The 25,693-nt window shown below is 41.8% G+C and overlaps 1 protein-coding gene across 1 annotated transcript in view; it reads left to right on the forward strand.

The window, feature by feature from the left end:
• The window catches only part of LOC137323576 (low-density lipoprotein receptor-related protein 1-like), a 1,400,855-nt gene that overhangs the window by 916,436 nt on the left and 458,726 nt on the right, over window positions 1-25,693 (forward strand). The window contains exons 28-31 of the mRNA XM_067987196.1: window positions 3,591-3,722; window positions 4,878-5,105; window positions 6,542-6,716; window positions 12,314-12,408. Coding sequence (XP_067843297.1) covers window positions 3,591-3,722; window positions 4,878-5,105; window positions 6,542-6,716; window positions 12,314-12,408 — 630 coding nt within the window. The remainder of the gene's footprint in view (window positions 1-3,590; window positions 3,723-4,877; window positions 5,106-6,541; window positions 6,717-12,313; window positions 12,409-25,693) is intronic.

The raw sequence follows: 25,693 nt of genomic DNA on the forward strand, positions 1-25,693 counted from the left end.
AATATTATTATTGTCACCGCTACTGCCATGTCTCGGCCATTCTTGACTGGCTTCTGTAATAAGGCCGTTTCATGAGGTTCACCATGAACGCCCATACTTGATGCCACCCATTGGGTCAATCTACAGTGGGCGTATGTGTAGTTGCAGGACTGTTTTGTGCAGGGAGTGGGGTGGGGGGCTGGTTTGGGCGCTGCTCAATCCAGGTAGTGAGGACTGGACTCTTCACACTGTCTGATGTTAGGTGAACCGTTCACATATCAGTGACTCCCTGGCCTCACGAGCAGCCAAGTGAGCTGCTGTTCTACCCATGGGTTGCTCCTGCTCCACCTCCTCCGCCACCTCCTCCTGTTCAATGTGGGTGGCAGATGCGAATGGGACCTCCTCAAGCAGTACCTCTCTCTGTTGTGCCATGTTGTGCAGGGCACAACACACGACCCTAATGCGTTCTAATTTGTCTGGTGCATATTGAAGCGCTCCCCCAGAACGATCAAGGCACCTGAAGCGCATCTTGAGAAGCATGCTCAATTGTAGACCTGGTAGCGATGTGGCTGTCATTATATCGATGCTGTTGCTCAGTGGTGGGGTTCCTCAGAGGTGTCATGAGCCACGTGTGCAGGGAGTATCCCTTGTCCATGAGGAGCCAGCCCTTACGGGTGTTCGGTGCGTGGAAGAGGGGCGGGATGTTGGACTCCCGGAGGATGAAGGAATTATGGCAGCTGCCAGGGTATCTGGTGCACACGTGAAGGAATCTCTTGCAATGATCACAAATGAGCTGAGTGTTGATGGAGTGATAGCCCTTCCTGTTGATGAACAGTCCTGGCTCATGTGGAGGTGCTCGTATTGCTATATGGGTGCAATCGATTACACCCTGCACCCTTGGGAAGCCAGCCACAGCGTGGAATCCCCACTGCCCTCTCCATCTGGCTGAGGTCATCCATGGGGAAGTTGACGTAGTGCGAGGCCCTGCGAAACAAGCCGTCGGTGACCCGCCTTATGCACTTGTGTGCGGACGACTGAGAGACCCCGGCAATGTCCCCGGTGGCAGCCTAGAATGATTTGGAGGCAAAAAAGTTGAGGGCAGTGGTGACTTTGACAGCGACAGGTAAGGAGATGCTGCTCAGGCCAGCCGGGAGCAGCTCGGCTTGAAGGAGGCTTCAGATGTCTGCGACTACCTGGCGACTGCCTCTGAGTCTCCGTATGCACTGGTCCTCAGAGAGGACCAGGAAGCTGAGCCTCGGTCTGTAGACCCTGTTGCGAGGGTAATGCCTCCTGTGACGTCGCTCTCTCTGTTGTTGCCCTCCGTGCTCTTGCGCAGGTGCCTGTGGCACAGCACTGTGTTGTGGAGCTCCACGTGGCGGAGATGGACGCCATGCCTGGCGGGGCTGGTGATGTTGCTCGTCCTCGGATGTAGTGATGAATGCAGCCATGGCGCCCTCCCATCCTGACGTTGTGAGTTTGAGGGGGTCTGCAAAGTAGTGAAATATGTTTGCACAGCAGAGTTTTGGGTGGAAAGTAAGAATTTTGAGTGAAAACACAAAGGTCTTGCAGCCAAAACTTTGTCTGAAGTGACAGAGTGCCCTGCTGCAATAAATGAGGTTTTCTCCCCACCTGTCAAATAATTATTTGCATCTCCTACTGGCTGCTGGCTGAAACACGTCTGTTGGAACAGGGATTGTCTCCCTCAGCACGGGAAACACGCTGAGGATCATTCAAAATTGCACCCCTGCCAAAATGTCTCGTCCGCTTTGGAGTCTAGCGATTTTTGGAGCCCCAACGCACCCGGTTCGTCATCCGAAAATCGGCCCCTGTGTATTTAACTGAAATTGAATTGGCATTTTGTGTTTAAAGATGCAGAAACAGATCATATCAGCAGCTTGTACTTAATCATGTTTTCAAGGATCTTTCACACATATTTCAACATAGAGAATCTAACCTTCAATGTCCTTCTGCAAAATTGTCAAATTAAACATTAAAAATAATGTAATTTAGTCTGAAGAATATTTCTGAAATTACTCTCAAATACTTATCAAAGTTATGCCTGGCAGGGATTTTTCTTTGCAAAGAATTTTTAAATAATGCAGAGCGCACTTAAAAATAACACTCCGTCTGTCCGTTGTGTTCTGCCCTAGGGCACGTCCTAATTTAAGTCTCACACATGAGATTCTTGAGCCACTTACCAGGGAAAAGTAGCTGAGGTGGTTTTCTATTGCAGCATTCATGGTTTTTATCTTCAGAGTATCTTCTCCTATGTGGTTTCAACCAAGGCTAAAAAACCTCACCTACCCTTTACGTTGGTGGGGGGACGGGGGCGGTGGGGGCGGTGTGGAGGGACACTCATACCCACAGCATGCAAATAATCTCCCCCAGCCATCAACCCAGTATTTAGAGCCAGCGCTCTGGTCTTTGCTCGCCGGGGCTATCTGGAGTGGGGCTCGTACTCTTCTAACTCAAGCGGGACTGCTATCACTAAGGCAAAGGCTGGCTCCTAAATATAACTGTATGGACGAATAATTGGAATATTTTAGACTCTAGCAGTAATAATTTTGAACATATTTAATATGTTTGGGATTGTCAAAGGTGGAGTTGCTCGGTCAGTACATCAGTTTGGAAATTGACACCATTTTGCTTTTGCTTTATTTGTCGTGCACTGTATATTGAAAAATGCACTTCTGTTTTGTTGTTCCTAGAATTTAATAAGTATTAAAGCTCCTATATTGTGATCAGACTTTTTAGGTACAGCCCATCGTGTACCAGGAAAAATGTCGGTTGGTCTAATTGTTTCCAAAACGACATCCCCCCCCATTTTGCTTTGACTTTTCACTCTCTCATTGCTTCTCCCTCTTTCTGTCCTATTTGTTTATCTCTTTCCACCACCTTTACTCTCACTTGATGAGTGAAATGTTAATTAGTCTAACCTGCAGGTAATGTATAGCATGAGGACTGCATAAAAATGGCTTCTCCAACATTTTTAACTGTGCTCAGCAGCCATTTTATTACTTTGGAGGTGGGTTTCCTGAAGCTTATGGGAAGTCCTGTAGTATTGGAGAATGAAAGATAAGCATTACTAAACATCAGTCACAAAACACTTAGCACGTCTTGCAAACTAAGTAATAGAAACTTCACTCCATGCTGACCACTTTAAGTGCACTAACTGCCTTCCTGACTAATAAATGCAAAGATATGGCTTTAAAGCTTCTCATTCTTACCGATTTTAACAATAAAGCCGAGCAGTCTTTAGAAAATACCTATTTCAAGATATAAACGAGATTGTAAATTATGGGACGTAAGAACAAGGTTAAATCTTTATTTGACATTGAATTGGGTTAGAAATCGTTTTAATGGGTTGCAATTACAATATGGATTTTTAAGAACGCAGTATTAATGGGATCTTTTCCTCTGGCATTTTTATCTAATTAGGTCCATGTGGTTTCAAATCAGCAGTGCCATCACTAATGCAATTTATATCTTATGTTTATCTTTTCTTCACAGTTTTTGGTAGAATATTACAAATGTTATTTATGCTTTTGTGCTGGATGATTACTGTAACAGGAAAATGTAATAATGAATTGAAGTTGTGTTTATAATTACAGCACCAAATCCTTGCGAGTCTAATAATGGCAAAGGGCCATGTTCTCATTTGTGCCTGATTAATTACAATGGAACTGCTGCATGTACATGTCCTCATCTAATGAAACTGGCCCCTGATGAGAAGAACTGCTATGGTAAGTGCCTGGAAATCTGTCAAATCAAAATAAAGCCACATAACTGATTGCAATAACCACAAGAACAATGAAGTCCTTACTTTACATTGCAGGTAGTTTGAGATGTATATGCATGGTATATGCATTACACCACTTATTAACTTATTTCTGTTAGAAAAGGATTTTTTTTCAGAAGATGAAGGGTTCAAGCCTCACTCCAGGCCTTGAACACATGATCTGGACTGACTGTTATGGTGCTGAGGGAGGGCTACATTGTTGGAGGTGCCGCCTTTCAGATAAAATGTTAAAAGGTCTCATGGCATTATTTCAGAATAGAAGGGACGTTCTTATGGTGTCCTGGCCAATGTTTAACCCTCAACCAATACTACCAAAACAGACTAACTGATCAGTTATTACTGTTTGTGGGACCTTGCTGTGCACAAATTGGCTGCTTTGTTTGCACAGCGACAACACTTCAAAAATAATTAATTGGCTATGAAGCGCTTTGGGACATGAAAGGTGCTATACAAATGCAAGTTCTTTCTTTTCAAGGCAGTCCTGCCTTGCCTTAATCAGGTGAAACTTCAAAAAAAATCTAAACATTAAAAGGGGTAATTGAACTGACCTTAGGTGGTTAGTTGGCTTTAACTATACTGACTCACTGGCATCCAAATGTGCAGTTCAAGTAAAATTTTGCTTCACTTTCCACATCCTGCCGAAAGCCTCGTGAAATTGTAAGCATGTTCTTTTTGAATGGATTTTCAATATTGCTGCCCATAGCAACCAGAGCAATTCTCTCAGTTAATTAAACAGAAGTTCAGATATTTGTCTTGCAGATTTGTAGCGAATGGAGAGAAAAAATTAGGTCATGCTAACGTAGTCTTAGGGCTGTTTTTTAATATTTTGGATGGAAGGGGTTTCATAGTATATGTGTTTAAAAGTGATTAATTGGGAAAAAAACTGAAGAATTAAAGAATTGTTAATAAATTACTGAAGAAAAAGTTGGTTTTATTTTCATGATGTATTTTTTCCTTTGAACTTCAGTGTTTAGAAATGTCTGTGATTATTTTAATATGTAATGCAATCCTCTCAAACAGGCACAATGCTCAATCATTAAGCGGAATCAGCAGTAAAATGCCTCTTAAGAACATTGAGACTTTTTATTATTTTGTGCAGAGCAAAAGGAATTTTTAATCTATTCAAGAAATTCAGAGATCCGTGGGGTTGACGTTGATAATCCATACTACAACTACATAACACCATTTACTGATCCTGATATCAGTCAAGTTAAAACAATTGATTTTGATGCATTAGAAGAGCGAATTTACTGGTCTGACTTAAAGCCCCGGTTTATAAAGCGAGCCTTCATAAATGGCACAGGAATAGAAACAGTGGTCTCAGCAGGTAAGTAGAAATTAATGATGAAAGCTAGACATAGCACATTGCAAAATATTGGGCTTTAAGCCTTTTATATCTGTCGTTAAATGTTCTGATGTAAGCATTATACAGATTCAGTGACATTACAAATAACTTATTGATGCTGTTGAAATGTTTTTAATCTTTTGAATGACGTATAGAAAAAGGTCAAAACAAGATTAGAATTAGCAGTGTGGGGTCCTCCCCCGATTATCCAGTGAATTGCTGAGCCCCACAGACCAGAACAGTCCTAGGTTTGATATCCAGTTTGTACAGAATTAGTGGATCTTGACGAGGCAGAGTTTTGGGGGAGGGATGGGGATGGGGATGGGGTGGGTGGGAGGGCACCCCTGGGTTAGCGGTGATAATATCAATCCCTCCTGATTGCAACCCAGTGACGCCTACTGGAGGTGATGTTGGATGTGACCGCGGTTGATGCCCATTTGAACAATGGCAACATGAGTGAAATACCAAAGTTCATCAGCGTCTGTGGAACTGCAAGGAGGCAGCACCTTCAGGAGAGGAAGGCGGAGGGAAATTGATGGGGAAGAATTGGCGGGGTAGAAACTAGGTCAAAAATGATGTTGAGCATAGACTGAAACGTCAGCCATAGAATTAAAGCAGCATTTTGTGTTTTGGGATAGGCTGAATTTCACTTTCAGCTTGTTCTGAAAACTGCAAAGTCACCAGATTTTTAAGTGTTATTTTTGAATTAAACTTCATCCATTTGTAGGGACATATGTTTTTTTCTCTGTTTACAAACCCGGTAAATTGACTTACAAAAAAAGTCACATGTCAACAGCAATGTCCCTTTAAATGGTTTAACAACTTTTTTTGTAGCTTACGTATTGCCGAAGTTATTGATTTGCACGAGTAAAATTGGTCATTATATCTGAAATATTCATGGGTAGTCAAGGTAACAAAAGAGAAAAGAACAAGTAGTCTTTGATAGTGATACTTTTGGAATAATCATTGCTGTTCATCATTTGTAGTTTATTTGCTATGATTTTTTTTAGAAATGCTGGTCTCCATACCTTATCCTATTAACATACCTCAAAAGGCAAAAAAATCTTCTGGCAATACAAGATGCCTTCAGTCTGTGCAGATGTTTGTGTATGTTTATTATTGTTCAAATTATTGTTCAAATGATCACAGATGAAAGAAGTTAACTAATAACGCCCAGACTCCAGGGAAGCTTATATAGAATTACACAGAATTTACAGCACAGAAACAGACCAGTCGACCAACTATGCTGGTGTTAATGCTCCACATGAGCCTCCTCCGACTCTATTTATTTCATCTCACCCTAGCGACATATCCTTCTATTCCTTTCTCCCTCACACACTTATCTAGCTTCCCCTGAGTATTGGTCCTGTTTGTGAGTAACTTCATTCATGCACTAATTTAATTCTGTTTGTTTTTAGACCTGCCGTATGCCCACGCACTTGCAGTGGACTGGGTTTCTAGAAATATATACTGGACCAGTTCGGATTTTGAGGAAGCGCAAATAAATGTTGCGAGATTAAATGGCTCCCTGCGATCTTCTATCATTTATGGACTTGATCACCCACAGTGTCTAGTAGTACACCCACGAAAAGGGTAAATTGTTGTACAATATACCTTATTGCTACCAGTAAAATAAGTTTTGAATTGACTGTTCACACAATGTAATCATTGCCATTTTATGATCAACTGAAGCATAGCACTGTGACATCTGGTGCAGTTGCAAGGGAAGAAGATTAAGGTTCATGTGGAAGGATTCATTTTTACAATACAAACACATTAAAGTCATCTGGGTAGAAAAATAAAAAAGTCCCGATTTTAACTTGGAGCAGGATTCGGGTGGGCGCCATACCCTCCCAACCTTGGCAGCGTGAGACCAGGCGATTTTAACTGCTGATCCTCCAGGCCCCAGAAAGAAAGTAAAAAATAAACTTGTAGTAATTGGCCTCTTCTGGTCCCGGATCCTCTTCCCGCTAATCTTCACATGGTATTGAGGCTACAACAGTTTCCCCGCTCATTGCAGTCATGGGACCTCGATCTGCATATTTAAAGTAAAACACTGCCAGCTTCAGGCAGGTGCCCTTACTGCCTGCTCAGAAGAGCAGGTTAAAATTGAAGACAGTGGGACATCAGCGGGTTAGTCACCCCGCCGATTTTAACTGCCCATCCATCCAGTTCCCACCATGTGGGTAGAGCTAAAGGCACCCCTAAGTGTATCACTGTTTTGGGGTGGGTGGATACCTTAAATATTCAACAATTTATAAAGAGCTGCTTGAGATTACATTTTAGGGAGGCTGAAAGGTGTGTTGGGGAGGATAATGACAATGTTGGGGAAGAATGCTCAAGGTGAAGAGAGGGTTAGTTGAAATGTTGGACAGGGCGCAGGAACAGTATTGTGGATGGTGGTAACAATACCAGGGAATTACAACACGGAAACAGGCTATTCGGCACCGCCAGTCTGTGTTAGTGTTTATTCTGTATCCAAGCAGTGCTCTCAATTCCAAGTGCCCACCCTTTTCCCATACCCCTTTATCCCCTTTCCTTCAGCTACCTATCTAATCTATTCTTAAATGTTGACATGGACTCTGCTTCAACCAATGATGCGCCAATAAGTACTCATTATTTTTTGCCCTTCAGCCAATATGTTATTCATTCCAAAGTTTTTACCTTAAGCTTTGAGCTTAACTAGTAACCTTTCTTGTGGAACTTTGTCAATAGCCTCTCGGATGTCTAGGTACAATACATCGTAGAGCTTTCCACCATCCAATTGGGATGTCACTTCCTCAAAGAAGTCAAGGAAGTTGGTCAAGCAGGATCAGGATTGACTTGCCCGTCAGGAGATGGATGGATGTGCTTTTTAGAAATGCAATAGTACCCTGGTTATGAATTGATGGGGCGGAAATTGCTCCGAGTGGCGAACCAGCAGTGCTCGCTGCACATTAGGTTTAAATTCACCCACTAAGTTACTGCGTTCTTTTTGATGGCAATTTCCTTGAACTGCGAGTTCAAGTAACATCAGCATTCTTTCCCGAGCTGTGTTGAGTGGTGAAAGGATCTCTGAGGCCCCTCAACCGATCAGCTTAAAGCAAGGCATGCTGTGAGAGCCAGGAAGTGCAGTTCATAGACAAACAACGCAAACATAGAAACATAGAAAATAGGAGCAAGAGTAGGCCATTCGGCCCATCGGGCCTGCTCCGCCATTCAAAATGATCATGGCTGATCGTCTAACTCAGTACCCTGTTCCCGCTTTTTCCCCATATCCCTTGATCCCTTTAGCATTAAGAAATATATCTATCTCCTTCTTGAATACATCTAATGACTTGGCCTCCACTGCCTTCTGTGGTAGAGAATTCCACAGGTTCACCACCCTCTGAGTGAAGAAATTTCTCCTAATCTCGGTTCAAAATGACATACCCATTTAGAACCGAATGGCAAACTAAGAACCCGGATGTGCCCGATAAGGTATCATAAAATGACAGAGAAAGCAAAATAAAGAGAGGATAGGATTAAAAGGCTGAGATAAAAGAGACTGAAGGAAAAAGTGTTATAAAAAAATTAAAATTTTTAATTTTTTTTAAATGTCCAAAAACTATTAAAATCAGGAGTATTGCGATTCCACATTTTTAAAAGTTATTTTTTAGTGCCAGAGAGGTTGTTTGGCAGTCATTAAGACTCACCACGCAGTTAAAACTTAGTTTAGACCTAAAAAACTGAGCATATCTGTTTTCTGGCACGATTAATTTGTTTCCAGCTGGGCTGGAGAGCTAGTTACAGGAACAGGAGTAAGCCATTCAGCCCCTCGTGCCTGCTCTGCCATTTGATAAGATCATGGCTGATCTGTGATCTAACTCCATATACCCGCCTTAATACCTTTGGTTGCAAAAAAGCTATCTATCTCAGATTTAAATTTAGCAAATGAGCTAGTATCAATTGCCATTTGCAGAAGAGAGTTCTACCACCCTTTGTGTGTAGAAATGTTTTCTAATCTCACTCCTGAAAGGTCTGGCTCTAATTTTTAGACTGTGCCCCCTACTCCTAGAATTCCCAACCAGCGGAAATAGTTTCTCTCTGTCCACCCCATCTGTTCCCCTTAATATCTTATAAACTTCGATCAGATCACCCCATAACCTTCTAAACTCTAGAGAATACAACCCCAATTTATGTAATCTCTCCTCGTAACTTAACCCTTGAAGTCCGGGTATCATTCTAGTAAACCTACGCTGCACTCCCTCCAAGGCCAATATGTCCTTCGGAAGGTGCGGTGCCCAGAACTGCTCACAGTACTCCAGGTGCGGTCTAACCAGGGTTTTGTATAGCTGCAGCGTAACTTCTGCCCCCTTGTACTCTAGTCCTCTGGATATAAAGGCCAGCATTCCATTAGACTTATTGATTATTTTCTGCACCTGTTCATGACACTTCAATGATCTATGTACCTGAACCCCTAGGTCCCTTTGGACATCCACTGTTATAACTTTTTACCATTTAGAAAGTACCCTGTTCTATCCTTTTTTGATCCAAAGTGGATGACCTCACATTTGTCACAGTTTTGCCCATTCACCTAATCTATCAATATCGCTTTGTAATTTTATGTTTTCATCTGCACTGCTTCCAATGCCACCAATCTTTGTGTCATCGGCAAACTTAGATATGAGTCTTTCTATGCCTTCATCTAAGTCGTTAATAAATATTGTGACTACTTGAGGCCCCAAGACAGATCCCTGTCCACTACTTTAGTCACCTCTTCAAAAAAATTCAATCATGTTTGTAAGGCACGACCTGCCTTTCACAAATCCATGCTGCCTCTCTCTGGTTAACTGAAAATTCTCGAGGTGTTCAGTCACCCTATCCTTAATTATAGACTCCAGCATTTTCCCCACAACAGATGTTAGGCTAACTGGTCTATAATTCCCTGGTTTCCCTCTCTCTCCTTTCTTAAAAAGCAGAGTGACATGTGCAATTTTCCAATCCTGAATCTGGAGAACTTTGAAAGATTATAGTTAGGGCATCTGCAATGTGCTCACCTACTTCCTTTAAAACCCTGGGATGGAAACCATCTGGCCCTGGGGATTTGTCACTCTTTAGTGCTATTATTTTCTTCATTACTGTTGCTTTACTTATGTTAATTTTATCGAGTCCCTGTCCCTGATTCAATATTAGTTTTCTTGGGATTTCCGGCATGCTATCCTCTTTTTCTATCGTAAATACTGACGCAAAGTAATTGTTCAACATGTCTGCCATTTCCCCATTGTCAATCACAATAGTTGGCGCTGGTCCATTGATTCCTGCCTGCGATATCCCTTTAAGGCGATACTGTCAGATCGCCAGCGAACCAGGAAAGAGCAAGTTCCGGATTTCTGTGTTTAACCGCGCATGTGCGGTTGCCGAAACTTGCTCTTCAATTTCGCCACCAATAATGCTGAGCGCTGTTGGAACAACCGTTATTTTAAAAGCAATTTCTGGGCCAATATGTTCTATTTTAAACCAATTGTATTGTTTAAACACCATTTGAAAATGTTTTTGGCAACTCTCCGTTTGCCCTATGCCCGACAAGTCCAGGCTAAGAATAGTTTGCACACTGTTCATTAGGGCCATAAAAATGAATTAGTGGGCCTCCGATAAAGCAACTAGAGAGCACGAGCATACCCATTGGAACAGGCACTGAAAGGGAAGCACATTCTTATTTTAGTTCTCTGACTTGCCCCATTCCTGTCTTTGGCCACCTTTTCCGCCCTCTCCCATTCCTTCTGGAAAAAACATCTGGCACTCTACAAGTTCCCTGCAGCCCTTTGACTGCTTGCTGATATATTCCAGCCTCGCTCTTCCCCAGCATACTGAACTCACCTCACACCCCAGCACTACACTCTCCGTTACTCTTGAAGCTAAAGACCCTCTACCCAATGCTCACACACCCCAGAAGTCCCTTCCATATTTTCCCAGCTCTCCTACACACTAAGAGTTCCTTCCTAGCACTCCCCAGATTCCAGCAACCCCAGCTGCCACACCCAGCACACCATCTCGACGTGCTCACAAATCCTGCAACCTACCCCCCAACCCATGCTCTTAAACTCTAAGACCATCCCAGTCCATAAAATCTCAGCACTTCCAACACAAACTGCTACTTTGTAGCAATCCTACCCTAGTACTTTCAAATGTATAATCACTCACCAGTCACACCAAAATGCCACAACAACCACCCTCCTCTGAGGCAACTGATTTACTGCTTTCATGGAAAAATGGACAGTTGCAGAATCCCAATCCCAAAACACTGGTAAAAATACCAGAATACCATAATAAAAATGAAACTTGTCTCACTTCAATCGCTATATGTATCAGTGGCCATGTTAATACTGTATGGCATGACACCCCTTTTGTTCTAAAACAGTGTATCCTCTAACTCACTGTGAGCAACAATACAGGAGATCTGACGGCAATATATTTTGTTTTCAAGTGGCTGAAGAATACAGATTCAGGTTACGCGAATCAATATCAGGATTGCTGCTGGCAAACTCTTGATAACTACCTTATGTTTAGATGTATACTGAGGACAAAGTAGTTCAGTTATAATTGATATTATAGAGAGGCAGCGAAGTCAAATTTTTTTCATTATTCATTCTCGAGATGTGGGAGTCACTGTAAAGGCCAACATTTAATGCCCACCCCTAATTACCCTTGACAAGTTGGTGGCCGCCTTCTTGAACCGTTGCAGTCCGTGTGGTGAAGGTGTTCCCACAATGCTGTTGGGTAGGGAGTTCCAGGATATTGTCCCAGCAACAATGAAGTTATGGCGATATATGTCCAAGTCTAGATGGTGTGTGACTTGGAGGGGAATGTGATGAGAGACAGATTATTAATATTTCCTTCTCTTTCTTTCCAGCCTGTACAGTGTACAGGTCTCTGAAATGTGCTGGAGGATAACAAAATCAAAAACAGATGCCCAAAATAGCCAGCATGCTTAATGTGTTATAAGAGGTGCCTTCGTAATTGGTTTCAGTGTTAATGCAAATGATTGGCTCCATTTGCCCGATATAGGCGGCTGACCGTGATAAGCAGTGCCGGTCAAAGCAGTGGATACTGTACTATAAATTAACCCGAAATCACCACCAGGCCAAATAAGCAAAAAATGAAGTGTTACAGGGGTTTATAATATATAACATTTCTTTGGATAATGTATACACTTTTATCCTCTCTTACAGAAAGCTTTACTGGACCGATGGGAACAATATCAGTTCAGCAAACTTGGATGGCAGCAACATCAAGAATCTTTTTTCAAATCAAAAGGAGCCTGTTGGTAATTCAATCATTTACCCTTTCAATTGCTGCATCTGTGATAGTACTGCACTATGGTGACAAAATTACTTTTTAATACCGTAGTTAATTAAATGATTGAGAGTTCTGGATCTGTAATTGGATGTGGTATACACATAATACATAATTATGAGAGTTAAAAAATTATGTATTTGCAAACAGTACTTGCACCAATCAGGAGCTCCAGCTAACACCAACAAAATACTACAATTTGACTATACATTTTGCAAATGAACAGCAACTGATGGAGAAAATAAAACTGACAAAAGATTTTTGAAATTTCAGTAATAAACACTGTATTGCGTGGGAAAATGGACATTTTCTCTTGAGGAGCGGCAGGGGGTGAACGTTTTTTTCTCCCCATAAGGCTCAATTCCATGAACAGTTTGTTTTGAAACCACGATGATAACCACTAGGAGAATAATTCATACAATAACAGATTCCTTTTCTACTACAGTTTCAATTGCAAGGTTTTTTTTATACTTTAAACAACCATTTCTTCCTTTGAGGAGGATATAGATCTTGTGGATGTTGTCTACCTAGATAAATGGCAAAGTATTAGGCTGAATTGATATGTGATTGGAAGTTAGACAACAAAAGGTGGTAGTTTTGTGAGGAGGTATTAGAGTGGGATTTCACAGTTAGCATCATTGGCATCACTTAGAAAATATCAACGGGATTGGACAAAGTCAATATGGATTTATGAAAGGGAAATCATGTTTGACAAACCTACTGGAGTTTTTTGAGGATGTAACTGGTAGAATAGATAAGGGAGAGCCAGTGGATGTGGTTTATTTAGATTTTCAGAAGGCCTTTGATAAAGTCCCACATAAGAAGTTAGTGTGCAAAATTAAAGCACGTGGGATTGGGGGTAATATACTGGCATGGATTGAAAATTGGTTAACAGATGGGAAACAGAGAGTAGGAATAAATGGGTCTTTTTTGGGGCGGCAGGCAGTGACTAGTGGGGTACCGCAGGGATCAGTGCTAGGGCTCCAGCTATTCATAATATAGATCAATGATTTGGATGAGGGAACCAATTGTAATATTTCCAAGTTTGCTGATGACACAAAACTAGGTGGGATCATGAGTTGTGAGGAGGATGCAAAGAGGCTTCAAGGCGATTTAGACAAGTTGAGTGAGTGGGCAAATACATGGCAGATGCAGTATAATGTGGATAAATGTAAAGTTATCCACTTGGGAAGGAAAAACAGAAAGGCAGAGTATTATTTAAATGGTGATAGATTGGGGAATGTTGATTTACGAAGGGACCTGAGTGTCCTTGTACACCAGTCCCTGAAAGCAAACATGCAGGTGCAGCAAGCAGTTAGGAAGGCAAATGGTATGTTGGCCTTTATTGCAAGAGGATTTGAGTCGAGGAGCAAGGATGTCTCACTACAGTTATACAGATGTAAGGAATCTTACAACACCAGGTTATAGTCCAACAAATTTATTTTAAAATCACAAGCTTTCGGAGATTATCTCCTTCGTCAGATGAATGAATGAAAAGGTTCTCAAATCGCATATCTTATACTATGTTGGGACAACATCACACCAATCAAAAGGTGTCGTTGTTATTCAAACAGGCCAGTCACGGAGAACAGCACGTCCCAGTACACTAGATATACATTGTGTCTATTACACAGGCAGGCAGAAAGAAATTCAAAATGGCAGAGAGAGAGAGAGAGAGAGAGAATTTTAAAAAACATATAATTTTTTCCCCCCCCTTTTTGCTGGTGGGGTTACGTGTAGCGTGACATGAACCCAAGATCCCGGTTGAGGCCTTCGGGTAAGCGTTCTCCAAGGCGGCCTTCGAGACACACGACAACGCAAAATCGTCGAGCAGAAGTTGATAGCCAAGTTCCGCACCCATGAGGACGGCCTCAACCGGGATCTTGGGTTCATGTCACGCTACACGTAACCCCACCAGCAAAAAGGGGGGGAAAAAATTATATGTTTTTTAAAATTCTCTCTCTCTCTCTCTCTCTGCCATTTTGAGTTTCTTTCTGCCTGCCTGTGTAATAGACACAATGTATATCTAGTGTACTGGGACGTGCTGTTCTCCGTGACTGGCCTGTTTGAATGACAACGACACCTTTTGATTGGTGTGATGCTGTCCCAACATAGTATAAGATATGCGATTTGAGAACCTTTTCATTCATTCATCTGACGAAGGAGATAATCTCCGAAAGCTTGTGATTTTAAAATAAATTTGTTGGACTATAACCTGGTGTTGTAAGATTCCTTACATTTGTCCACCCCAGTCCATCACCGGCATCTCCACATTACAGTTATACAGGGCCTTGGTGAGACCACACCTGGAGTATTGTGTGCAGTTTTGGTCACCTCACCTAAGAAAGGATATACTTGCCGTAGAGGGAGTGCAGCGAAGGTTCACCAGACTGATTCCTGGGATGGCAGGACTGTCGTATGAGGAGAGATTGGGTCGACTTGGCCTATATTCACTCGAGTTTAGAAGAATGAGAGGGGATCTCATTGAAATGTATAAAATTCTGACAGGGTTAGACAGACTGGATGCAGGGAGGATGTTTCCCCTGGCTGGGGTGTCCAGAATGAGGGGTCACAGTCTCAGGATACGGGGTAGGACATTTAGGACTGAGATGAGGAGAAATTTCTTCACTCAGAGGGTGGTGAACCTGTGGAATTCTCTAGCACAGAAGGCTGTGGAGGCCAAGTCACTGAATATATTTAAGAAGGAGCTAGATAGATTTCTAGACACAAAATGCATCAAGGGTATGGGGAGAGAGCGGGAATATGGTATTGAGATAGAGGATCAATCATGATCATATTGAATGGTGGAGCAGGCACAACGGGCCGAATGGCCTACTCCTCCTATTTTCTACGTTTCTATGTTTCTACAATGGTTCAGTGGTAGCACTCTTACTTCTGAGTCGGAAAGTCGTGGGTTCAAGTCTGACTCCAGAGATTTGAGCACGAATCTTGGCTGACACTCCAGTGCAGTACTGAGGGAGTGCTGCATTGTCGGAGGTGTCGTCTTTCAGATCAGACGTTAAACCAAGGCCCAGTCTGCCCTCACCGGTGGACGTAAAAGATCCCATGGCACTATTTCGAAGAAGAGCAGGGGTGTTCTCTCCAGTGTGATGGCCAGTATTTATCCGTCAATCAGCATCACTAATAAAAATACATGCTCTTGTCATTATCACATTGCTATTTGTGGGACTTGCTGTGCGCAAATTGGCTGCTACATTTCCTGTATTTCAACAGTGACTACACTTCAAAAGCACTCCATTGGTTGTAAAGCGCTTTGGGATATCCTGATGTCGTGAAAGACGCCATATAAATGCAAGTCTTTCTTTTTACTGCACCCAATTTGGTGTCATTTACAAACTTTGGGCCATTGTTGTTTACAATTTTTAAAAAGTGTCTTAAGTTTGTAAATGATACCAAATTGACTGCAATAGCTAATCATGCTAACAAATGACCAATAATGCAAAGAGACCTGGACAGGCTAAATCAATGTGCAGAGAGGTGGCAGATGGAATTTAACACAGATAAATGTAAAGTTTTGAGATTTGTTAGAATAATTGAAAATGTAGAATACATGTTAAATAATAACAGCTTGAGGTAACAGAGCAGGAAAGAGATCTGTGGTTTTGGTGATCATCATTAAAATCTATCAATTTACTGTTCACCTCAAGAAAACAAGTAAAGTGTTAGGATGTCAAGTTGACTTAGAAGTCAAAGGAAGTCAATTTGACATTTAATCAGGCCTTGGTGAGGTTGCATTTGGAATACTGTGTTAAATTTTAGTTGCTATATTCCAGGAAAGATATAAAATTATTGAAGGGAGCCCAGAGTAGGACTACAAGTCATTAATGAACTAAAAGGGCTGAATTATGAGGCCATACTGTTTGCCTCAGGACTTCATTCTGAAGACTAGGATAATCAGGGGCGATTTGATAGAGATCTTTAAGATTTTCACAGATATGAAGAATCCAGGAAAGCTCTGTTGGGTTCAGGGTTTAAGGACTGAGAGGAGCGACACAGTTTAAAGTTAAAGGCAACAAAGGAAACTAAGAAATTTAGGCAACCTTTTTTTTTCTGAGAAGATGATAACATTGTGGAACAGATTAGCATTGTGGGTGGTAGTATAGAAAGCTATGACAGGTTTTAAAAATGGATGGCGTGAATTACGATTAATAAAAGGGATAATAAAGGGTTATTAGTTCCAGAATCATGGTAAGGAACTTGATGGGAGGTTTGGAAGGATAGGTTTGATGGACCAATAGTCTTTTCCTGCAGAAAAAATTACTGTGTTACTACATATATGACTTTTTTTAAACAAAAAAGCTGTCACAAATTTATGAAATCTTGCCAAGATCATAATCACCCACTGCTGCATCTATTTGTATATTCCAACTGAAAATAATTGCTGTATAAGATACCAATATAATTCCACCTGGTCTAATTATATTCCCATACATTTGATGTTTTCAATTAAAGAAATAATATTTCAGCAGTATCAGCCAGTACAGGGAAGTTATCATCGTGGTCATTCAATTTAGAAATAAATTAATGGCTTTGCAATTTATTCTCTTGCACACAAACACACTGCTCAGCATGATTTAGAGGGTAAAGGCAGGTCTTAAGATCACACTTCTTTAATTGTACCTCAGTGGTCCATTCAGAGCAGGAATTCCTCTAGTTGTTATGTGTACAATGCGATCAATATTTTTGGGAATAATTTTCTCTGGTATTTTGAGCAGAAATTCAGATTGACTAAAACAAACTCAATTTGGATGAAACTTGGAATTAAGGCAGGCTTTTGATTGAAAAGTTTGATTCTGACCCTTTAATTCTTAAAGAATAGCTTTATGATTTATCTAGAAACGGAAGAAACATGTACATTCCGGCTGCCCATAGCAACCAGAGGAATAATTACCCCTTCATCTTCTATCTGTGATATATCCTACACTTCTTTTGATGTTCCTCCTATATGATCTGCCTCTAACTTTACAACAGGTGCTTTTACATTATAAAAGGAAGAACTTGCATTTATATAACGCCTTTCACAACATCAGAACATCCCAAAGCATTTTAAAACAGCTAATTAAGTGTAGTAACTGTAGCAGACATGGCAGCCAATTTGAACACAGCAAGGTCTTACAAACAACAATGAAAGAAATGGACAGATCACTTGTTTTTTTAAGATGCTAGTTAAGGGATAAATGTTGGCCAGGATACAGAAAGGAATCCACTGCTCTTCAAATAGTGTTGTGGGATCTTTTATGTCTACCTGAGAGGGCTGACGGGGGCCTCGGTTTAACATCTCATCCAAAAGATGGCACCTCCAACAGCACAGCAAACCAAAGTGTGACCTCCTGTGCAAAGTAATCTAGAAAGTGTTTACAGGGATAACAATAGGCCCAATTATTATCTTTGTAAAAAGAAAACGAAGAACTTACATTTATATAGCACCTTTCATGTCCAGAGGATGTCCAAACACACTTCACAGCGAACAAATTACTTTTGAATTGTGCTCACAGTTATGTAGGCAAATGTGGTGGTCAACTTGTACACAGCAAGGTCCCACGAACAGAGAAGAGATAAACAATTAGGTAATCTGTTTTTGGTGATGTTGATTAAGGAATATATGTTGGGCAGGATACTGGTAGAATTCCCCTACTCTTCTTCAAATAGTGCTATGGGATCTTTTACACTAACCTGAACAGTTAGGTGGGGCCTCACTGTAACTTCTCATCTGAAAGAGGGCACTTCTGACAATGCAGCACTCCCTCAGTACTACACTGAAGTGGGACTTGAACCCACTACCTTCTGACTCAGAAGTAAACAGGAGTAGGTCATTCAGCCCCCCAAGCCAGCTTTGCCATTCAGTTGGATCATGGCTGATCTGTACTTCAACTCCATTTACCCACCTTTGATCCATTTCCCTTAATACCCTTGCCAAACAAAAATCTATTGATCTCAATCAAATCTCAATTGACCCAACGTCCACTGCCATTTGGAGATTGAGTTCCAGATTTCTACTACCCTTTGCGTTAAACATTGCTTCCTGATTTCACTCCTAAATGCCCAAGCTCTAACTTTAAATTTTTGCCCTCTTGTTCCGAATTCCCCTACCAGAGAAAATAGTTCCTCTATATCTACCTTATCGAATTCCTTAATCATTTTAAATACCTCGATTTGGTAACCCCTCGACCATCTAAATTCAAGGGAATACAAGCCAGGTTTATTTAATTTGTCCTAATAGTTAACCTCTTTAAGCCCTGGTATCATTCTGGTGAATCTATGTTGTACCACTTCCAAGGCCAGTATGTCTTTCCTGAGATTCAGCGCCTAAAACTGAACACAGTACTCCAGATGGGAGCTGACCAAGGCTCTGTATAACTGAAGACTCACTTTTAAATTCCTTTGAGACAAAGGCTAACATTCAGCTAGCCTTTTTGATTACTTTTTGTACCTGTGCACTAGCCTTTAGTGATTTGTTTACGTGGACACCTAAATCCCTTTGCTCCTCCATAGCTCCTAGTCTCTTGCTATTAAGTCGACAACGTATTTACAGGTTGGATTTGTATTACAAGCGCCTGTCACTTTAGAAGCCAATTAATTTTAGTCACATTGGCCACCTTTGTAACAGACTAAATTACCCAACAGATTTATTTGCAGATAAAATCATTTACAGCAGCAAGAGTAGCATCCTGTTGTTGAATTCCATTCAAATAACACAGCAACTTGAATGAGTTCCAAAAAAGAGTTCAAACAAACAAATCAGTCATTTGAGTTCATTTGAACAGCTTTCTTTACAGATTTTTACAAAGGTTAGACAAACACTTCTCAGCAGAGTACTAGTTGCCAGTTCCCTACCGGTTCTAGCTTTTTCTCAAATTACATAGGCATTCCTACCTATGGATTATTGTCTTGCCTTTGCCTCTCTTGCAGCCAAGTCAAAATCATAAATCAAAAGCAAAATACTGCAGATGCTGGAAATCTGAAATAAGGGCAAAAAGTGCTGCAAAACACTCAGCATGTAAGGCAGCATCGGTGGAGAGAAACAGATTTAACGTTTCAGGTCGATGACCTTTCATCAAAATCATAAATAGCTGATATATTAAAAGTTTCTGATCTTTATACTCTCCAAAAGCCTTCGAAAGACAGCCTTGCCTTTGAGAAGTCAATCAATGAAGCTTGGGTAATTGCTACCCAGGACCCACTGCATTCATCACTTACCAACACAAAAGGCCAGAAGACAGCAATCTGTGATACTTGATAAAAATTGCAAATAAGAATCCTTTATGGTGCAAGTCATCGATGCCTTCTGACAACACCAAATTCAAAGCAAGTGGCACTCCTGATTAGATTGCTGAATAGCCTGGTGCTACCTGCTAATTGTTTCCAGAACTGGATTGATTTGTTTTTTTCTCAGATTCTTACATTTGCCTGGTCGTCATCAGTACTCGCTGGATTGACTTCTTTATGACAAACTCTCAGCAAAGCCAAATAACATGAGCCAATTTCCAAGCATAGTTGCATAAGCCATTTTGAGGGTAGTAACTTTCTTAAAAGTATAGATTTTAAAGCTGCAAACACAATACAAAGCAACTAGGAAGGAAGACAGGAGAAAACGTTAGAAGGTTGCATACCCTCGAAAATAATTCAATACTTGCTGTTGAACTTTTTGAATTCCGTCACTGAATGATTCAAAAATGTGCAAGGCCTTCATTTATTGCCCATCCCTAATTGCCCTTGAGAAGGGGTGGTGAGCCGCCGCCTTGAACCGCTGCAGTCTGTGTGGTGAAGGTACTCCCACAGTGCTGTTAGGTAGGGAGTTCCAGGATTTTGACCCAGCGACAATGAAGGAACGGTGATATATTTCCAAGTCAGGATGGTGTGTGACTTGGAGGGGAATGTGCAGGTGGTGTTGTTCCCATGCGCCTGCTGCCCTTGTCCTTCCAGGTGGTAGAGGTCGCGGGTTTGGGAGGTGCTGTCGAAGAAGCCTTGTCGAGTTTCTGCAGTGCATCTTGTAGATGGTACACACTGCAGCCACGGTGCGCTGGTGGTGGAGGGAGTGAATGTTTAAGGTAGTGGATGGGGTGCCAATCAAGTGGGATGCTTTGTCCTGGATGGTGTTGAGCTTCTTGAGTGTTGTTGGAGCTGCACTCATCCCGGCAAGTGGAGAGTATTCCGTCACATTCCTGACTTGTGCCATGTAGGTGGTGGAAAGACTTTGGGTAATCAGGAGATGAGTCACTCGCCACAGAATATCCAGCCTCTGACCTGCTCTTGTAGCCACAGTATTTATGTGGCTGGTCCAGTTAAGTTTCTGGTCAATGGTGACCCCCACGATGTTGATGGTGGGGGATTTGGTGATGGTAATGCCGTTGAATGTCAAGGGGAGGTGGTTAGACTCTCTTATTGGAGATGGTCATTGCCTGGTACTTGTCTGGCACAAATGTTACTTGCCACTTATCAGCTTAAGCCTGGATGTTGTCCAGGTCTTGCTGCATGTGGGCTCGGACTGCTTCATTATCTGAGGGGTTGCGAATGGAACTGAACACTGTGCAATCATCAGCGAACATCCCCATTTTTGACCTTATGATGGAGGGAAGGTCATTGATGAAGCAGCTGAAGATGGTTGGGCCTAGGACGCTGCCCAGAGGAACTCCTGCAGCGATGTCTTGCATGTACAATATCTGTGCTTCACACAGTAATACAAGACTCACTCTTGATTCCCATTGCAAAATACTGTTCAATGACTGAACTATTAGCTTTCAGCAGTTCCATAACCAACAATTCAAACTAACTTTGATTATCTAATAGCCAGAAATGATATACCTTGTTCCTCCTTATGGCTTTTTGAGGACCGATTGGAATTTTTCTGTTGCAAATCCGATAATAATTTTTTTTTTGTTAAGGATTTTGGGAAAGGTATGGAGTTGGGCAACCAAAGGTGATTTTTGGTATCAGGAATTTAAGTTACAATACGATGTAAAGGAAACTGTAGCTCTAATTTTAACACCGCCTCACCCCACCCTGCCGACCACCAGTGACTGACGAGAACAGGGCGTGTGGGTGTTAAAATCAGAGTAGCATCCTATGCCCTGGATCCACAATGCACACGTGCCCCGCGTCATTTTAACAGGCATATTTACGGCAGCACGCGTGAGGCCCTTGCCCCAGGCAGGCGAGGGTCTCGTGGACATTCAAAAGTCAGGGTCTGATGGCGTATTTCGGACCCTGATGACGTTTTAACCTGGGGCAGTGCATTCCAGTGCCAGCCTCACAAAGGACACTGGGGGCCAAGGCGCAGCAGTGGTTCTAAAAAATGAGTCAGTTTTATCTTTTAAAGTTTTCCCTGTAGGCCAGAAGCAGCAGGAGTACTCCTCTGGGACCCAGAGGGAAATCTAAGGACTCCCCTTCCCCAGGCTTCCCTCCTCCCTCCCCGATCATGACCGCCCATCCAATCCGCCCTCCCCCGCTCCACCCCTGCGGGTCCCTCTCACTGCACTCATCACACAGGCCGGGTTCGGGCAGGAATCGTACCTATAGTATGTTAATGAGTCCTTGGGGAAGTTTAAATGGCCCGGCCCTCACGTCGGCGAGCTGGGGAAAGCTCGCCGCTTGCTTTGGGGTCTCCGTGCTCACCGGTGTTAAAATCCAGGTTTGGACTTGGTTTCTTTAGAAAAGAGGAGACTTTTAGTTAATCTAATTGATGTTTTTCAGATTGTGAAGAGAACTGACTAAATTGAGGCAGCCATCTTGTTCACTATGACAAAGGGTTGAGATATCAAGGCTACATGGTAAAAATGAGGAAATTGGGCAGAAAGAAGGAAATTCAGTTAGAAGGTTATCATTGAAAGGGAAATAGATTTCTGAAATAAGTTATTGAAGAAGGCCGTTGAAGCAGATGGTCTAACTGGATTCAAAAGGCATTTAGAAAGTTTTAAGCTGGCACATAAAAAAATGAGGGGGATTTCTGTGGCGCTATTCTGCTGCCAAAAGTGTGGCGGGGTGGAACTTTTGCCTCAATGTGTAAAATGTGCAATAAAAAGATATGAGATGTGAGGTCTCGAGCCAATGTCAACAATCTGAGTGGCACCCTGCCACTCTGAGAGGGGGAAGCAAGAGGCCTTTCAGACTGAAGATATAAAGTTGCACATTTTATTAAAACTTTTCCCCTATGATGTTAGGCACTTAATTGAAATGGCATTTGATCCTTCTGAAATTGATTGCCATTTTCCTCTTGAACGTTGGCGGCCCAGAATGGAAATCCATACCTGCACTCAGCCAATGCAGATTTCACTGGGCCAGTTAAAAGTCTATGTGGTGGGATTCCTGTAATAGTCTAGGCATGCTGCAGAAACACCCCCTGTCAGGACATAGGGGGCGAGCAGAAGAAGCTCCTGCCTACCATGGATCAGGATTTTGTGTGCACTGCTGAAGGGACAGAAATCTGACTGATCTAGGTTCCATTCATTTTCAAACTATTACTCATCAGAATTATCCTGGAATTGCACAAGAAGAATCAGGCAATTTCTGGGCTAATTCCTTTTTTGCAAAAAAATTTGATGAGTGCAAATTAGAGCTTTCAATTGAGCGATGTGCTGAAACGAATTATGGTCCTGGATGTATTCTTAGTTGCATACAACCTCTCCAGTGGTTTCTAATAATGATCATGTAAAATGTGTAATAAAAAGATATGAGATGTGAGGTCTCGAGCCAATGTCAACAATCTGAGTTAGAGATAGATATTGTTCTGACAATTGGCTTCTCTGTACACGCCTGACTCCAAAATTCCCCATACATCTGCAGAAATCACATTGAGACATGGTTCATCATTATTGATATTAAAAGTACCTACATGGCTAAACAGAGCAATTAGCAATGTACAAAAGAGTTTAACAAATCTAATCCAGCTTAATTAATAAAGATTAATATAGTTGTGAAACTGAGGTAGGCCAATTGTTAGTCTGTAGAGATTAGTGTTAAAACTGTAACCAGTTCAGCAGTTTTAATGTTATTCTTTTCTGGTATTTCTTAAAATACCCGAACCTGCTTAGCAGCAGAATAATAAACTGTGCATTACATGCGATTATAAAACAGCTCACTATCTGACTTACCATGAGCATCATTACAGGATACTGACATGTATCAGTTTGTTGCTGTTCCAAACATGCTTTTTGCCCATGTTAAAAGTATGTTCTTTGTATTTGAAAAATATGAACTTCGTTAGCCAGTAAAATAAAGCCAATTTAAGAAGATTGTGCAAAAATCGCATGCATTCTACAAGTGGAGATGTCTCTGCCAGTATAGCTCACCACCCATTTAAATCAACTACTCTTCGATATATTTCAGAATGCAGGTGGTTAGCCTGCTAAAGTACTAAACCCCCAGTGTTGTAGAAACACAGTTTTATGCAACGATATCACATATTATCAAAGTTATCCAATATTGCAATTGCTTTTGCTGACAAGCAGTGAGTAATGACTACCTCGGGGCTCTGTATTGGCTGAACAGCTTTTTCATTTCACTTGTATTCAGAATCTGTGATCTGATTGAGTTGTTGTTGAAACTGAGAATGCTTTAATGAAGATTTATTCACCGTTCAACATTTTTAAAGCAATGCAAAAAAAAAAATCCATTTTTTCATATGTATTTGCAGAAAAATACTTGGAAATTAAGTTATTTTGGGCTTTTTTTGTGATTGCTATCGGTGAGGTCAGGCAAACTGATGTTTGTTGAATGGCTCTGGGTCAAATATGAGTTGATAGCTTTAATCTACTGTGTACCTGCTTCACTTGCATGCAGTGTCATTAGGACATTTATACTAACAACAATGTATTAATGATGCATTAGGACATTAACACAGTATACATTTCACCAAAAACTTTGCTAGTATAAGTGATAATTCCAGGTAACTAGATTTTATCTTCAGGTGCTGGTGATGTGGTGCCACTAGTTTGATGACATTTATCTCAATGGGTACCATAGGTTTCTTGGGGAAAAAAATAATTTCAGCGAACCTATAATGTAAACATTTTCCGTCTTTCTATTAACATGAATGTGGAAGAGGAAATATGGAGTATATTTTCATTTGGGTGTAAAGTGAAGTGAAGTAGTAGACATGAATAAGCAGCTGGGTAAGATTGGTAGGCAGGGGTTGGGGGGGGGTGGATTTTAACTCCCTCTGTTGGGTGGGAGTGAGCAGTTAAAATGGAGCGGCTCCATTTCCCGCTCCGTCCCGCTGATCACCGATTTTAACACCATTGGTTTTGGTGGCGAATGAGGTGCCCGACAGACCCAGGGAGGAGCTACATGTATAAATGCTAATCAGGGTACTATGGCGACAATTGGACCCTGAAGGCATTTTAACAGGGGGGAATCTGCTGCAGCTTTTTGGGCAGGCTGGGGCCGGTCGGCAACTGGTGGAAAGGACGAAGAAGTCCTTAAGGTAAGTGTAGGACTTTCCTTTGTGGGGCCAGGAGGAGCAGAGTTACCCCTGTTTCGCATTCGCCCCACCCCCCCTGCCTGAAACCCACTCTGGGTTATAATTGAGCCTGTAATGAATGCTAACAGATCAAAAAGTTACTTTATACCAGTAAATTGTTTCTTATTTCCACCACAAAAAGGGCTGAAAGGCAGTTAACATAAAAAAACATGTTAAGTTGTTTTTTTTAAATAAAGTATGAATGTCAAATCATTATAAAATTCTACAGCCTTATGCAGGGGCGAATGGCAATGAAAGTGGATTTCTGAATTCCCATTCAGAACGGGGAAGAAACCCAATATTTGGATGTACCAGCACAGTTAATACTTACTATTGAAAAATAATCAATGGTAGACTTCGAAGGGTACAGCCGCATTCCTTTTATTAATTGTCTCCTAAGGGTTGAGGGTGGGACAGCAAGTGTGTGAGTCAAGTGATCGAACAGGACCTGTGTGTCCTGCTTAATAAAATGGACTTTATTTGACTTAAGCATACTCCACGGGAGAGACGGTGGGGCTGAGTGGCAGAGCGCGACATCTGGCTGCCCGATAGTGCCAACCGGAGGCCGAGTCCATATTGATGGCTGGGCCAGGCCTCATTACCATGGTCCCTGTGGGTTGCAAGCAGAAAACAGCAGCCTAGCAGCCCTAAGCCCCCGCATTCTCAGGTAGCCTGAAGGCACGGCCTGGCCCAGAATAAGGTAGGTCAGGGGAGGTCAGTTTATGGGAGAGGCTGGGGGACGTGGTGCAGCAGTGGCCCAGGTTATGTTTGTGCAACCTGG

This window comes from Heptranchias perlo, chromosome 7 (assembly GCF_035084215.1).
Source record: "Heptranchias perlo isolate sHepPer1 chromosome 7, sHepPer1.hap1, whole genome shotgun sequence".
Taxonomy (NCBI): Eukaryota; Metazoa; Chordata; class Chondrichthyes; order Hexanchiformes; family Hexanchidae; genus Heptranchias; species Heptranchias perlo.